The following is a 17,741-nucleotide window of genomic DNA, read 5'->3' as shown; positions in this document are numbered from 1 at the left end:
ACAACAGATGAAAATCTGAATGTTTTATAATGAATTCTGTCCATTTTATAAAATCGTATTCAGTTCTGTCACAAAATTATGCTACCTTTGAGCAATGCAACTTTTTTGTGGATAGACCTCCAGGCTATTTATAGTGAAGGTTCCATTTCCACTGCTCAAATGATACACTTTGCAATTTCCATGGCAGCAAAATTATTGAATGTAAAATGTCTCCATTAAATTTTGAGAGAGACACTATCCCTTCGAAATGGCAAACAGAAAACAAAAAATAATCAAAACTTGAAGGATACTGTCAAGGTGAATACGAGTAGAAACTGATCTCTCTTGACAGGGATCCTGTTTTAAAGTTCATACCATGCGGAGTTTGTTGTTCCATTTCTCTCTCTCTCTCTCTCTCTCTTTTTTTTTAATCATTGCTTGAGTTTAAAATATTTTTAAAAGTTTGACTGACCGTGATTGTCACAGTAAGCAAAACACTGTAATAGCATGTGTGCACAGATGTATCTACTGGCAGACTCCGAGAGTTGAATGTCTTTTGTAAAGACATTTCAAACCTGAGTTTTTTATTTTAAAAAGTGATCAGACTACTCAAGGTAAGAATGTCAAAATGGACTGCCAAAGAATTCTGGGTTTAGACATACCCTCTTTAAAGGTGTCTCTTCAGTTATTATGATGATCGCTTTATAAGGCTTTTCCTGAAATCATGTAACTGAAGAAGGGGGAAATCTATGGCTTTTATATCAATTGTGGAGTATACTCCTCTTATTTTTTCTTTAATGTTCTTGTCCCGTGCTGAAATTTTTGCTAGTGCCACATCTGCCAAAAAATATCAAGTGAATTCTGCAAGACTGCTGGTGTGTTATCTTAATGAGTTAAATAAAATACACAATGGAGTCAATAAAACCTCTCTTGCAAAACATCATTAGTTTCATCAGTTATGGTTTTGAAATGTCTTTAATTATTTACTGGCATTGAATCACAATGAGTCATCATAAAAAGAACCAGAAATGTGTATAAAAGGCTTTAGATTCAGCTCTCATTTATATTTGCAAAAATTGGAAGTAACTCCTTTGACGTCACTGGGTTTACCCCAGATTTACAGGGAAGTAGTGAGAGCACAATCTGTCCCTATTTTTCAAATAGAGCCCCAAACAGGTTATTTCTAGAAGAAAAAATGATCTCGGGAACTCTACCATTGTGTGTCCTGTATTTTTGCAATCCACATTATTTTTAGCTGATCTATACATTTTATTTGAAATGCACTTTTCAGAATGTATTGATATTGAAATTCTACACTTCAGATTATCAGCAAAATCCTGCCCTTTGCTGTGCTGATGTGAAAGGGTAGGGAGAGCGGGATCTCTCCCCAGGACTCGAGAGCAGTAGGAGGTATCACAACTAGCCCTCTTGTCCATCCATTATATCTGCAATGTGACGTGGACTGCAGTGAGAGGGGCATGTCCAGCAGCCCAGCCAGCTAGCAAGCATGTACAGTTCTCCTTGCTCTGAGAAGCAGCAAAGTACAGTCTCTCCATAATGTTTCAGTCCCCATTTAGAATCCTGCCCTAGTCAACAGGATCTCATATCAAACATGACCTACCAAATATTGTCTCTCCCCTCCCTCATAATATTTATAGATTTAAATTATAGCTTGTCTTTCATACATGTGATATAGGTGAAGAGGGGACGGGAAGCACCCTAGAATACCAGGGCAGGAACAGGACAACATATTGGCTGACAACTGACTAACCCGTTATAAGGGTGTCTTCAGCCCCTGGAGGTACGATCAGCCCTCCAGCAGCTTGGCCCTTACAGAGCGCACACCACTCCATTTTGGAGCAGCAGTAAGAAGTAACTGCTGAGCATGCCACCTCTAACCCCTCCAGCCATTTTCCCTGCCCAGGTAGAATGGCTCAGTAAACCTCCCATTGGCTACTACTGCTTTGCTCCCCCTTCAGACACACGCATTCACACAAACACAAAGGTGACTCAAGGACAGTTTAGTGCCCATTGTATGGACTGGATAGAAAGTCCCACTAATACTGATAGACGTGTGCAATTGCAACACAGAAAAGCTATTTTGTGTAACTGCTAGGGTTGCTTAAATAAAATGACCACCAATCCAAACCTTAACAGATAGGAAATTCACACTTAAAAAATAACCATTGTGTATAATGGCTTCAGTGACAATGCAGGACCTGATATGATGAAGATGGAAATATTGCAGTGACACTCAGTTCCTTAATATATAGTATACAGTGCATGTTAGCAGGATATTCCATTGGCCTCATACCCAAGCTGATAATAACCAAAGCATTATGCTAATATGTGCTTTGTTCCATGCTATATATTGTGGGACCAGTTGTGTTTCTGTGAGACACAGCTGCACTGAAAGGAAGGGAAGAGAACACCTGTGCCGGGGTCTCTGGTGTCATGCCATAAAGAATCATAGAAGGCCTTCTTATAACTTAGAACAAGGAGCTTTAGTGAAATAAACTAAACTATGTTATTCCTTAAGATGCAGTGTTTGCTCTGCTCCACTGCAGAGTTTCTGCCCAGAACCTTCCCAGCACCCTTCCTACGTGGCTTACTACTACAGTTTTAAAGATATAGTGCATATATCCCAACACCTGGAGACTGTATGCCTGTGCAGGGAACATAGGCCCTAATCCAGGAAAGCACTTATACATGTTTAAGGGCTTTCCGGAATTGTGGCCACAACGTACCTGCTGCTGTTAGCAAACTTACGATGAGCAATTAATACACTTTCCCACTCCCCATCACTGCTCTACAAACCTCCATCAGTCACCTCAGATCTATGCTTTTTAGAGTGCAGTATACCAGAGAGCATTGAGATCTCTGTTTTTTCTGTAAGAGTCAAAGAAGTTTGACCCCAAAGTGATGAATTAAATGCTTTCAGTTCTGTGTTCCCAGTAGTACTTCTTGACAGAGGAATAGGCTGGGTAGGAACGGATCATGTGAACTGAGAAAAGAGAAGCAAACATTATTATTGTTCTCTTCACTAGCAGATGTCAGTGTGGCACTAGGAAAATACAGTAGAGGAACTCTCATGAGTAAGGGGAGATGGTTCATTTAATCCCCAAAATTTCAGTAGGCTTGAAATAATTCCCTTTATTTTAATTTCATACAAGCAGCCCACAGGACCATATTGAGTGCAAGACTTTCATTTAAGAACTCTTCATATTATTTTATTTTTTCAAAATTTATTAAAACAAATATGCACATAATGACAATAGCAAACTGTGCTTTACAGCAAATATGCCACTCAGCCTGGTGAGTAACGATTTATAGTCCATATCTTAACATAAAGAGTTATTTTATGACAATAACAGGCTTAATTTTCCATGTGCAACCTAATGAATGCCTCAGGTAAAAGGGAAAGCCATATTGCAGAAAAAAATCTTGTTCATCTTTCTCTCATTGTGGCATGCTTTAAACACTGTCCATGCATGTAATTATATGTTTACATTGTTATCACTCAGACATGTTTCTTGAACCCTTCTGAATTCTCAGTAGACTGATTAGATTTCCCTTCCTCCAGTTGCTCCATTAGATGTATAGTTTATGATGTTTAGGTAAGATGTACAGTACCCACTGTTGCTTTTCCAGGTTATACATATTGGGTCCTCCATTTGCACCCAAGATGTATTTGTTTATGTTGATAGTGCAGGAACTATACTCCATCTCTACTATGGGTCAGATGAACATTTGTGTCTTTGTTTTTTTCTTTAAAAAGGATATTTTAATAATAATTTATGTCATGTAATTTTTCTGTTAAAGGGGGATGAATAGACCCAAGCTCTACATTTTTAGGTGTAGTTTCCCTTTAAATAAATGTAGCAGAATTAACTTGCTTCCGACTTGAGATTTATGCAATGACATTTTATTTGCAGTAGACCAGGAGTCTCCTGGGAGCTATTCTTCTGCTTTGACTGATGTGGGTCGATGTACTCCACGGGAGAGAAGAGGAATTCCAGACAGAGAGGTAGTTAAACAGGAATGAATAACTGAGCAGCATCCAAAGCCAAAAGAGAATTTATGAGGCAATCCAATAACATTTACAAAATAAAGTTTTGTGTGATGCTAAGAAACTGTAACGATGACGATCATAGGAGCAGTTAGACAACCAGTCATTAAGAGAGGGTAATAGAAATTGTTTTTAATGTTGCATGAAGAACAACATTTAATGATTAGTACTTTAAGAGATTAAAACAATGTCAAACATTAAGATGAAATTGTATTTTCTGCTGACGTTTAAATGGACCAGGACCCTCCTGCAGGGGGTCTGCTGATATTTTATGTCAGAAAGGGCTGAGAGATGGCAGATGGGACAATAATCTATTCTAGAGGAAAATGGCAGTTCTAACTGTGAAGGCTCTGATGAAAACCAATGACTATGCAGGCTAATATCCTGAGTAACTGTCTCAGGTGGTTTTAGGACCACCAGGAAGATGATTTCTGCTCCAAAATCACTTATATTTTTTTACTATGTAAGAGTCTGTTTGAGTACTTTGAGCACTGTCCCTAATTTCTATGGCAAAATATTTTGATTGATTAATCTAATTATATAGGTTTCAGAGTAGCAGCCGTGTTAGTCTGTATCCGCAAAAAGAAAAAGAGGACTTGTGGCACCTTAGAGACTAACCAATTTATTTGAGCATAAGCTTTCTTGAGCTACAGCTCACTTCATCGGATGCATTCAGTGGAAAATACAGTGGGGAGATTTATGTACACAGAGAACATGAAACAATGGGTGTTACCATACACACTGTAAGAAGAGTGATCAGGTAAGGTGAGCTATTACCAGCAAGAGAGCGGTGGGGGGGGAACCTTTTGTAGTGATAATCAAGGTGGGCCATTTCCAGTAGTTGACAAGAATATCTGAGGAATAGCAGAGATGGAATAAACATGGAAAAATAGTTTTACTTTGTGTAATGACCCATCCACTCCCAGTCTTTATTCAAGCCTAATTGTATCCAGTTTGCAAATTAATTCCAATTCAGCAGTCTCTCATTGGAGTCTGTTTCTGAAGTTTTTTTGTTGAAGGATTGCCACATTTAGGTCTGTAATCGAGTGACCAAAGAGACTGAAGTGTTCTCCGACTGGTTTTTGAATGTTATAATTCTTGACGTCTGATTTGTGTCCATTTATGCTTTTATGTAGAGACTGTCCAGTTTGGCCAATGGACGTGGCAGAGGGGCATTGCTGGCACTTGATGGCATATATCACATTGGTAGATGTGCAGGTGAACGAGCCTCTGATAGTGTGGCTGATGTGATTAGGCCCTATGATGGTGTCCCCTGAATAGATATGTGGACACAGTTGGCAACAGGCTTTGTTGCAAGGATAGGTTTCTGGGTTAGTGGTTCTGTTGTGTGGTATGTGGTTGCTGGTGAGTATTTGCTTCTGTAAGCAAGGATTGGCCTATCTCCCAAGATCTGTGAGAGTGATGGGTCGTCCTTCAGGATAGGTTGTAGATCCTTGATGATGCGTTGAAGAGGGTTTAGTTGGGGGCTGACGGTGATGGCTAGTGGCGTTCTGTTATTTTCTTCGTTGGGCCTGTCCTGTAGTAGGTAACTTCTGGGTACTCTTCTGGCTCTGTCAATCTGTTTCTTCACTTCAGCAGCTGGGTATTATAGTTGTAATTATATAGTGATTGCTTATGCTATTGCTTATGCTTCAGACAAAAAAAATATTAAAACCTTAAAAAGAGAGAGAAAGCATAAAGGCAGCATGAAATGCCACCATAGTAGAAGGAATGGGAGACCTTGGAATGTATGTATGGAACGTATCATTTAGTCTGTTATAGAACTTTTCTAGTTCTAGAACCAAGAACCTTTCCAAACTTTGTTTTGAGGGTTTTTCTCCCATTGCAATGGAGGAGGGTCAATTTTCATAAAGCAAACAATGTCTTTAGACCAGAGGTTGTTCAACTTTTTCATAGAGCCACATTGATAGAGAAATGTATATTGTGTATCATCTTCACTCTCACTCATGAGTTCACAGACTGACTACCCTCTCCTTCACAATGAGACAGACCACGTTCTCTCCCTCTCACGACATGGGAGACTAGTAGTAAGAAAGTATTTAACTTATTTTAAACTGCCTTTTTGTGTAATTTAGCAGCCAAGAACAAGGTGAGTTGGTTACAGGGTGTCACTCAGTGCTCCTTAGGAAATGAGTGGTCCTGGACCATTGCTTAAGAACCTTTGCTTTGGGCCAATCTGCTGGTTTAATGGTAGCATATAATGTTATTACCTAGGAGATTTGAGATTAGATCTACTAGGTCCTAGGTTTCATAACACTACTGTTATGTAGCTCCTATTGGGAGAAGTAGAGAGGAGTCTAGTTCTTGTCCTTGATTGAAAGAAATTGCCACAGCATGAACTAATTAATTAATTAATGGGAAAATAGACACATTCCCTAAAATAGGCAGGAACAATGTTCTGCTATTCCTTCCTAATCAAATTGAAAATCACATTTCAGTCTGAAACTATGTACGGTAACTACTAATGTTACAAGCAACCCTTAAGATTATTCTAATGAAAAAAGATTAGAGGAGAAGAAGAGCATTGCAGAAGTATGCTGAGTTTGCTAACTTTAAATATGAAGGCAAAAATATCTGCCTAAAGTTAGGTTCTTACATCTATTTTTAGGCACCTAAATAAGTGGTCTTCTTTTCAAAAGTCCTGAGCACTCAGCATCTCACATTTACTTCAGAGGGTACTGGATGCTTTTGAAAATAAACCCACATATGCAAGTGTTTGAATATGGATTTAAAAGAAGTGTAACCTTTAGGCACCCATCTTTGAAAATCTTGGTTTATTTTTTTACAGGCTAAACATTATTTTTATAATATGATAATATTACATGTAAGTACTAATCACTTTGCCTGCTTTTCAGAGGCTGCCAGCACGAGCTGTATATGACTTTAAGGCTCAGACCTCTAAGTAAGTATTAAAGTTTTGTTGGTTAGTTAAGAGTATGTATGAATGCAAGGACAACCTTTTTAATACCTGTCTCAGACACCTGTCTCACCTGTTCTAACCAGGGGTCAAAGATTGTGACAGTGTTAGCAGTATATTTCTGTTGGGGAGTACCAGCCTCAAAGAGGCTACCCAGAACTCTGCTCTGCCTGAGCAGTAGCCCATGAATAAGTAAGCTGTGTAAGAAGCCATTTCATGTTTAAAACATTTGAATGATGAAATACTTATAATATTTGTTCAAATCTGGGAGTGGCTATGCATCCTCAGCACACATTTTTATCCTGTAGACTATAAAAGATCCAAAAGAGCACCTACATTCCATCATCCATGTTGTCCCATAAGATTCCCAGTGTTTATCTCAGTTTTTTTCATAAATGAAGGGCCAACATTATGTCACCTACATTATGGTCTTCAAACTTAAGGGCATCTGGAATTGTGTGGGGAGTAGGTTAGGGGATGTGGAGCTTGGAAAAGTAGAGGGATAATATAGGAGAAAAGACAATGGCCAAGATTTTCAAAAGTCACTAGTGATATTGGATACCTGGATATTGAATTTTTGGGTGTCCAACTTGAGATACTTTAAAGGGACTTGATTCTCAGAAAGTGCTAAGCACTTGCCAATTTGGGCACCAAAAACTGAGCCAACCAAAATCACTAGCCAGCTTTGAAAATCTTCTTCAAGATTTTCAACATAGACCTGTTTCAAAGGGGTATATTCTGTGAGAATCAGGACAAAAAAAATACAGTAGACCAAATTCTGCTCTTGTTAATAGTCACACAACTCCACTAAAGCTATTGAGTTAATCTGGGGTAAATGAAAACAGAATTTGAACTTGTATTTAAAGAAGAGAAGACAAATTTGGTAGGGAAAGGAAAATAAGTTCATATTTCTTAGAGTATTACAAACAGTTGAGATCAAAAGATATTCAAAAGCTACCCTGAAAATAACCCTTTACATTTAAACAATGACATAGATCTCTCTTCATGTCTTCTGGTGCCTTCTTGACCTAAATTTAAAGGACTGTTATGTGCACCTGTATTAGTAATTCACACAAAGATCGCTATTGGCTGAATCTTCATGCACAGTAAATTGAATGTTTGTTTTTACAGAACATAATCCTGTCCTTTACACAAGTGAACCATGCAGAGTGGGCTGAGTGGGCCAGGGCAGGAGGGTGCCTGAGCCAACTTGCTGGGGCAGGGAGGGTAATTCATGGAGACAGGGGAGGAATATGTGCACCTTTCGGCTTTTATAAAAGGGAGCATTAAAAGGCTCTCCTATCCAGCTATGGATCAGCAGCTGAAGTAGCATCCGCACAGGAGGGACAGAAGACACCAAGCTTGCATGCAGATCCACATGTATTTGGGGCTATGATGTAGATCAGGCCTATCTCTTTAATGGACCAAAACCAGAATCCAAACCCAAATACCCCAAGTTTCAGATTCAGATCTGATTCTGAATCCAAACTTTGCTGCTTGTGCCAATTTGCAATTTACAATTATTTTATTATATATTATCCACTGGGATACGCAGTACTGCTACAATGCTCCTTCCTCAGATATTTGTTGTTAAATTACGTGTGTAAACAACACTGGAATTCCTGAAGTAATTAGACATTTTCAGATTTGTGATTGAGCTGCTCTGACTACAATAAATCTGTTACAGGGAACTGTCTTTTAAGAAAGGAGATACTGTCTATATCCTCAGGAAAATAGATCAAAACTGGTATGAGGGAGAGCACTATGGAAGAGTTGGAATTTTCCCAATTTCTTATGTTGAGGTTGGTCTGTTGTTTTAATTTCTGGGATTAGTTTTTAAAATAGATGCACAGATTACATGGAAATAATGCCAAAAAAATTCATGTTCTCCTTTCAGAAACTTTCTCCCCCAGAAAAAGCACAGCCTGTCAGGCCACCTCCTCCAGCACAAGTTGGAGATATCGGAGAAGCTATTGCCAAATATAATTTCAGTGCAGACACAAATGTGGAACTATCATTGAGAAAGGTAACATCTAGAATTATCTTCAGTGAAAAACATCTACACTGAATAACTGTTTATAAATAAAACAACTTAAAAACTTGAACATAAATGCTATTGTTTCACCTACTCTGAAATCACAGAAGGGCTACGCACAAAGCAAAATACTCGCAGTGGGATATTTGCAGAGAACTTAATTAACCTTCTTTGCTTCATATCTCCAGGTGTCTGTCACTACATTTGTGAATGGTGTAAATGTGGTAGTCATGCAAAACAGGTAATTAGGTTGTACTTGCCTGATTTGCACAATGCAAACATCAGGTTGCATGTACAAATCAGGTAACTGGGTGCCTAATTGCCCAAGTTGCATGTAAATTACCCATCTACACATTTTTCAGTTGCCTCTTCCTTCAACCACAATTGTGGGGCCTGCAATTTTATAGGTGCACCCACTGTTTTGGGTATATAACAGGAGATTTTAAAACTGTGATGGCTTGTCTATAGACATTTTTGGAAGCCACCCTGACATTTTGTGGATTACCCAAACCAGTAAGGGGTTCTGTCACAGCCTGCCTTATAACTTTGGGTTCCTTAATACTGTGCTGCTATGACTCAGAACCCTGACATCACCAGCCAGCCTACAAATGGGTCTCAGCCCTGGCTTCCACCTGCCTAGTTACTTCTTGCAGGATGACCTCAGCAACTTCCAATCCCGAGTCCCCGCAGATCTGTCTCCCTGAGTTCTTAACTACAAGGTACTCAGACTTTTCCTCTCTGGTTTGGCACCTCTGAAGGAGTAAAACCTGCCCCCAGTGATCAGTTCACTTTGGCACACACACTTCACACAGTTTGCATACCAGAGACCTGCTTGGGGTAAAAATAAAAAGTTTATTTAATAGAAAAGTCACAGATTCAAAGATGAAATAGTAAGGGAGAGCAAACGAATACAAGTTACACAGAAAATAAACAGGAAGACACAATCTCAGGCTTTGCACTTCTATGTTAGCTAAATTCCAAGTTACCTGTTGACTCTGTGAAGTTTCCCTGCATACCCCCTGCCATAGAGGGGATCCAGTGTTTCATGGACAGCTCCCCACTTAGATGCTGGACCTCCATTTCTGGATAGCTTTCACTTCAAACCCCTTACTGTCTGACAGGATTTGCAGGATTGGTGGGTTTGTTTTTACTTCTTCTTTCTCTCAGACTATGGTAATTCATGGTTATAAAGTGCAGGGAAACTCCCTTCTTCCTTAGGGCTTGTCTACAGTACGAAGTTAAGTCGACGTAAGGCACCTTAACTGTGTAAACATACACACTACAGTGTTCCTCCCACCTCTGTCACTCGCCCACTATGTCACCCTAGTAAATCCACCTCCACGAGAGGCATAAGGCTTAGGTCAACATAGTTCAGGCAATGCAGTGTCTGGATAGATAACTGTGTTACTTGCATTGCCTGTTGGCTCTCAGAGTGACTGACAGCCAGAGCTGTGAAATTAACAAGAATGTCAGTTTCACTGCTGGTAGGGTTCCTGTTTTGAAACTGAGCGGAAGGTGGGGTAGAGAGAAGTGAGGGATGGGGGATGAGGGAAGGATGTTCCAGCTGTGAACCCCCAGTGTTGTTGAGAGCCGGAGCCTCGCCTGCCCAGTGCTGAGAGCCCAGGCTGTGGGCTCCCTGCAGAACTCCCAACTGGAGCCTGGCTGCAGCCAGGGCTCTCTGCTCCTCACACTGCTCCTCTTAAATCAGTGCAAGTGCTCCTGATGAGGACACGTGCCACTGAAAGAAGGAGGGTAGTGTAGACATGGAAAAACCACAGTAATTACTGCAGTGGCAGTAAGTCGACCTGTAGTGTAGTGTAGACATGGCCTGAGTTTTCCAAGGCTGTTTTTTTTTTTTTTCCAGTTTCAGTGTCTTCCCATTAACTTAAATAGACTACCATTGTCTTTCCCTGGGTTGTACAATGCTAGGTGCTTGGAGCTAGTTTCATGTGAACAATTAGCCTGAGAGGTGCCCCTCCCTGCCTCATTGCTTCACCCCCGCCCCCCGTTGTGAAGTGATGCATCCTAGCTACAGTTACCATGTTCTACATATACATAACCTGTATACATATCTCCTAATGTATGGCCATCAAGTTCAGAACATTACATGCTTTCATAAAAGATCTTACTTGACATAAAATTATACACAATAACATTGTATGCAACCAGTTCAGTTGCTTATACTTTGGGGTTCAGACACGTTGGTTTCCCTTTGGGTTGTCTGGAATCTGAATGTCATAGCAATATATTAAATAAATACTATTCCATAATTCCAAGTTTTAATCTCATATTATTGTCACACACTTGGATATTATTTTAAGAGGTTTTATTATAATACAGACTTCTGCTGTTTTGAATCTATTATCATGGCTATAAGATATTTGGTGCAAGTTTCTAATTAAAGAACTATTTCTTCTTGCATTTAACACTAATATTTTCTTTCTAAGTGTAATACTAATTCTTGCTGGTTCAACAGCATATTGTAATTTAAAATACAGTAGGTATTCTTAAACTTAAATCTACAAATCTAACTATAGTTATTGAATAATTCCAAATTAGGCATAGCAAGATACTAAATATTAATGTATTTCACCAAGTGATACATCTTTATCATAAGATGTTTAATCCCCAGATGATCTGGTGATGAAAGGGCATTATTCATATACAGAACAAAGGTTACAAAAATATGGATATGAAAACACCTTCCACGTAAAATCTACTACACTGACTAGTAAAACAAATGTAAAATTTAAAACTTTGGTTCCTAAATCTAGGTATCATAAGCCATGATTAGCAACCAAAATAAATGATAGTGATATTCATAACCCGTAAGTGACTGGGAGCTGAAGAGTGCTCAGTATCTCTGAAAATCAGTTGTTTATCCAGATGCTTAACATTAGGTATGCAGGCTTGAAAACATTTGCCATTAGGACTATTTAAACAAAACAAGATTTTGTTCTGGTAACACGTAGAAGAATTTGTATCCATAGGGCAATTCTGCTGCATTCACACTTTCCTGGTGAAAAAAGGCTGATGCCAGATGATCTGGTAGGAAGGAATACACTGATCTGTTTTTCCTCTGATATGACTGAGCCCAGGACGTGACCTTATTGATGGTGATTTAGGGACTGATCCAGCACCCATTTACTTCAGTCTTGCTGGATCAGGCCCATGCTATGTTTAGTATGCCCTAAAATCAGGAAGGGGGAAGTGAAGGATTAAATTAATTAGTATGGCCTTTTTCTTAATCTTTACTGGATTTTCAAGAAAAATACAAAACCAAACAATGTGAGGAGCAAAACATTTAAATTAATACAACAGTCACTATTACTGACTGCAGAAATGGGCCAGGTCAGTGGTCTAGTGGAAGAATAGTGTACTGCCATATAGGCATCTAAGTTCTGAGCTTGAATTCAGAACTCAGACACCCACTGAGCAGAACACCTCAATTGTTGTTTAGTATCTGGTATAGGAATGGCATTCATAGACCAACACAGGCCCTCTCTTGCTGGAACGATAGCATTATATGAAGTTAATGGGAAAGTGGGGGAGATTCTGAAGGCTCTGACCAGGGCCATAAAGGACCCCCATGGAAAAATACTATGATATGTTGAGATAAAAATATAAACTATTCAGAAAACAAAGTTATCACTTGTCCACTGATAATTAATTTTGATAATGCATTACAGGGAGACAGAGTAATTCTTCTTAAGCGAGTTGATCAAAACTGGTATGAAGGTAAAATACCAGGAACCAACAGACAAGGCATCTTCCCTGTTTCCTATGTAGAAGTCATCAAAAAGAATGCATCAAAAGGTGCTGGTGACTACCCTGATCCTCCATTACCCCAAAGCTATTCTAGTGATAGAATACACCATTTAAGTTCCACTAAGGTAAGGACGATTTGTTTTTCCATCATGCCTAGAGTATGTTAATACAATTTGTAAATCTTTGGTAAAATAACCAATAAACAGTTTAATATACATTTTTTAAAAAATCATGCATCCTACCCACAGAAATCATATTTAATACGTGGTCTTTTTCTGAAGATAGAGTTGCATTGCCAAATTTTCGTTGTACAACTTTATTTTTTACATTTTTAGGATACACTATGGCATTTAACACTCTTGCTGGTTTACACTAAGTCTATAAAATTCAAAGTGTAAAATCTAGGACATAAAAGGCTTAATTTCCAAAGATGTTTTAAATATCCTTCATGCATCCCAAACTCCGCAAGTCTAGTAATTAACCATTACATTATCTAGAGAATGGCCAGGCAGAGTTTGGGCAGCAAATCAACCAGAACAAAACTTGTCTGGCAACTTGGAACAGATTTGAGCATCGTGGGTTATGTTCAGCGGACTGTTATGTTGCAATATGAACATCTTTTTTTATGACAAAGACCGGAAGATCTTGCAGTCCCCTAAAAGAGAACCCATGAGAATAGCATGAGAGGGCAGTTTGCATGAGGCCACAACACAGCTGGGCAAAAATAGCCCTGTGCTCTCCCTGTCCATCCTTGGGTGCAAGGAGAAGGAGTCAGCCAATGTCTTCTTTGTGTGACTGGCCTCCTTTTGTCACCCACCCTGCAGAAATGGATTTTTGTCATAGAGCAGACTCCTTGGGTGATTTTGTAACATGATAGCACTTGTGTTAAGCTATAATGATGCAAATGTCATCACGTTGCAATACAGTTCAGGTTCAGATCTTTATAGCTATAACCTGAAACCAAGCTTCTTTACAGCTTCTTACACCTAGTCATGAACACTTGCAAACCCTTCAGAAGTGTTTGAACCCCCCCTCCATCCCAGTCTATGCAACCATCACAAGTTATGTTGACTGATGGGAGAAAAGCTGGTTTCCATTGAAAGTTCTATTCTTGATGATGAGCAGGCTTTGATCAATTACTCAGTTGCTGAAATATTACTACCTTCTCACAAAGATTTGCACACAGTCTCTTTAATGGCAATAGAAGCATGAAGATTTTTGTATGTAGCTTCAATTACTGTTAATGAGAGTTATCGGTCTAAAACTTTTGAACATGAAGGAGAGAAAAAACCCTTCAAATGTTCACTTTCTTTACTTGTTTATCTCCTTAGAGTATGTTCTGTTTGTGTGTGTAGTTTGTAAGCTATCTTTGTTCAGTTATTGGTGTATTTTTGTTTCATGATGTCAGTAATATATTACCTTGCTTCTTTTCATCTATATTTTGACAGTTATTCATATATTAGTGCTAAGTTACAATGTTAGAATAGGAGAAGCTTCCCAATTGTTACCAAAATGTGTCCCTGATGGACAAGCCTGACCTGTGAATTTTGTGCCTATGGATAAACACTAATAGCATCAAATGTGAGATTTGCTTGATCAGGAGATGGTTCTTGATGCCAGCTGCTATTTTTTCACACCCAATAAAAGTTTTGGGTTGGAGGTAGAAACAATTTAAGTTTTATAGTAGTTAGCCAACTTCAGATCCGCCTAGTTCCAACTCTTTATCACATAACTGCTAAGGTTCTCATCATTCCATTGAGAGCTGGGCTGTGGTTTCAAAGCATTTAAGTTCAGATGAGACTCACATTTAAGTTAAAATCACCCAATAATTCTTTGATATTTAAATACTTTACATCTTCCCTCACTTCGAAGTTGAAAAGACCAACTCTAGGGGAAGAGATTGGAATCAGAAGGAGTTTGGATGATGTCTTGAAGGGTCTCCATGTCTTGGAGCTTAAACAAGAAAACAGAATGTCTGTCCCTGATCTATATTTTTTCATATTAGTTGCTGGTTAGTTCAAATTATCTTTGTTGCGATAGAAAACTACACATAGCAGTGGGCAGATCCTCAGCTGATGTAAATGTCATAGCTCCATAAATGCCAGTGAACTATGGCAATTTCCACCAGCTGAAGATCTTCCCCTAAGACTGCTCTGATAAAGCATCCTTCCTTGACCAGGAGGGAATAGGGCACCGAGAGATGTGTTAATAACACCATGCAGTGGAATTTTATAATGTCACATACAATGTTACCACACATATTTTATCAGGACAGTATTGACGAGCAAATTGTGAGTTTTCAAATGATACCTTATAAGACATACTTTGTACAACGATTATTACAATAGTATGTAGGATGTGGACATGGGTATATTCTGTCAGTTACTTCTCTATAAAACTGTAACGAAGTGGAGAATCAGGCCCAGAGAGTCTAGAACAGATCTCTGCACACATGCATGTCAGTGAGTATCTGTTTTCTAAGAAAAAACTCAAGGTCTTTTATGTGACAGAGGGAATTTTCTGCAGCAGTTGCTGCACTGACATAAATGGAAATACCGTACTAAAATCTCTCAAACCAACTTCTTATCCATTAATTCTTTTATATATTCAGAAGAGGCTACGTGTGTGGAAAAAGTGTCTTAAGTCTTCTTTTCTTACAATAGCTGGAGAGGCTTTAGTAAACTTAAGCATTCCCAACTGAGTACTAGGGTTTAGCATGATCAGAACTTCAGGGTTCTATTTATTCTTCCTCTTCCTATTCATGTATATAACATGTAACCCATTGTATTACTTTCTGCTTCTAGAGGCTCTTTCTGTTGGGGGGCGGGGGAGAGAGATAATTCAATAGTGTTTGCGTTATGTGGGATCTGTTCATTGTCAAAAACAAAGAAACTCAAAACTATTAAATTTTGCAAGAGGACTGGATATCAGGATATCTATACCAAAGAATTGTCTAACTTCTCAAAAATAAACCCATCTACCTTGAGAAAACTTCAGTAGGAGGTAAGTAATTTGCCCTCTTCTCCCCACTCTGTCTCTCAGGTTCAAACTCTGTATAAGTAGTAAAGCCTTATTTTCTTTTCTACAGTAATATTTAAAATCTAAAGTAGCCAGATAACTAAAGAGATGTGCAGTCTAGAATTGTTTTAGATTATTCTAACAAGGAAATTAAAATACTTTTTTCATGCCAGTTTAATTCTGAGGATTACTAGTAACAAAAAATACATTTTCAGTATTTACTGAAGCAATGGATATCTACAGAGGCAGTGTATGTATGACTCACCAGTCTATCATTCGTACAAAAGGACTTTTCTTTTACCAGAAGGATACTTCAATCAATATTATGTAATGCTACTCAAAATATATTGCTACGTACTGTGCTGTCACCATCTTAAAAAGGATTGTTTACTGTCTACTTTCTATTAGATTTAAGTGTATGTACCTTAACTAAAACTGTAATTTTATTTGTTCACAGTTACATCAATTTTAAATAAAAAATGCATTATGTAACTATTGATGCCTTAATAAAAGTATGCAGTGTATTTAAGATGTTTCTTTAAGATCACCACCAGAAGGTGCAGTAAATATTAACATTAGGAAAATTAGAAATTATTTGGTTTGTTCTATTTGTATTAGTGTTTAATGGCACCCACAGTGAGCAAGGTGCTTTTAACAGTATGACTGTTCTGAAAATAATGGTTTGGGGAAATCACAGCAGTCTTGAGTGTACTATATAACAACTTGTGATAGGCTCACTAGCATAGAGCAGTAAATAACATAATCCTAGCAGATCAAATTTAGGCTCCCCTTCATGACTCCGTGATTCAGATCTGTCTTGATGTTTGACATTTAAGCCCTAGGCCAGAACCTGATATAGTTTCACTTTTCAAATATCTTTTCAGCTATTCTGATTCATGTAGTAATGATTTCAGACATTTGTGCTCACTGAAATAATATCCTATAATCCAGAAGATGGCACATAACTTTTTTTGCTTACGCTACTCATATCTTAGTCCAAGGTCATTTTGTTTGTTTATTTATTTTTAATTCCTATGCTTTTCCTTATTTCTAAAGTTGGCTTCCAAAGCATCATCCCCACCTCCCAGATATCATTCCTCTCCTTGGTCAGATTCTAATAAAGGGAATCTCAAGGCTGTCGCCAATGAATGGTTGTCACTGACTGTTGGTTTTCCACCGTCAAGCACGCCTGCCCCAACTCCTCCACCTTTTCCTGACAGCTTTCGTTGTGATCTAGAGGAACTCAACTCTTTGGCATTAACAGCATCCCAGTCTATTCCAATGCCCACTGCTAATATTACTTGCCAAGTTAAGGATGGTCATTTTGTTCCATTTACATCACCAAAGACCTCTCTCAGGTCTTCTGAATCTCTTCAGCCCTTCCCTGCATGTACTTTTGTATCACTTCCTCCAACAATCCAATTTCAGGACACAGCACTTAAGCCTATAACAAACGGTATCAAAATGAATGAAAGAAAATATAAAGATCTGAAAGAGATGATTGGATCGCCAGCTGTCAAAGAAACCAGAAGCTTATCAGATACTACAAAAGCATGTGGAACCATGAGCACGGCTTTTGCTGTCTCTGAGCCTTCTAAATGTGGCTCCCTACCCAGAATGCTAGAGGCAAGTGATGAACAGGAAGAGGAAACCTGTGAGGTGCGCCTGTCAGTAATCCAAGGGGGTCAGCCAAAATGTCAAGATTCAAATTTCTACAGACGTGCACCTGATGTAACAGAACAAATGCCAGGACTGTATATAGAGGAGACGCTGAGACATGACAGAATAAAATCTCCAATAGCAATTAAAAGCGAGCATATGATACCTTATGAAGTATACAGTTCATCAAGTATCAATAAAGAGGTATTTTAATTTCTTACGATTTAGCTTCTACATTCATACAGTTCACTCCCAGTATAATTGGTATAGTCTTT

At 38.6% G+C, this 17,741-nt stretch overlaps 1 protein-coding gene across 14 annotated transcripts in view; it reads left to right on the top strand.

The window, feature by feature from the left end:
• The window catches only part of SORBS2 (sorbin and SH3 domain containing 2), a 273,664-nt gene that overhangs the window by 236,664 nt on the left and 19,259 nt on the right, over nt 1-17,741 (top strand). For 8 of the 14 annotated variants that reach the window (XM_037897656.2, XM_043546101.1, XM_037897655.2 and 5 more), the window contains 5 exons: nt 3,915-4,006; nt 6,925-6,971; nt 8,674-8,788; nt 8,884-9,012; nt 12,711-12,914. In XM_037897656.2, the coding sequence (XP_037753584.1) occupies nt 3,915-4,006; nt 6,925-6,971; nt 8,674-8,788; nt 8,884-9,012; nt 12,711-12,914 (587 nt within the window). The remainder of the gene's footprint in view (nt 1-3,914; nt 4,007-6,924; nt 6,972-8,673; nt 8,789-8,883; nt 9,013-12,710; nt 12,915-17,741) is intronic. The other 6 variants (XM_037897659.2, XM_027826104.3, XM_037897658.2 and 3 more) reach the window with 1 other exon arrangement.

The sequence above is a fragment of the Chelonia mydas genome, chromosome 4, assembly GCF_015237465.2.
Source record: "Chelonia mydas isolate rCheMyd1 chromosome 4, rCheMyd1.pri.v2, whole genome shotgun sequence".
Classification (NCBI taxonomy): Eukaryota; Metazoa; Chordata; order Testudines; family Cheloniidae; genus Chelonia; species Chelonia mydas.
This window is presented reverse-complemented; position numbering and strand designations above follow the sequence as displayed.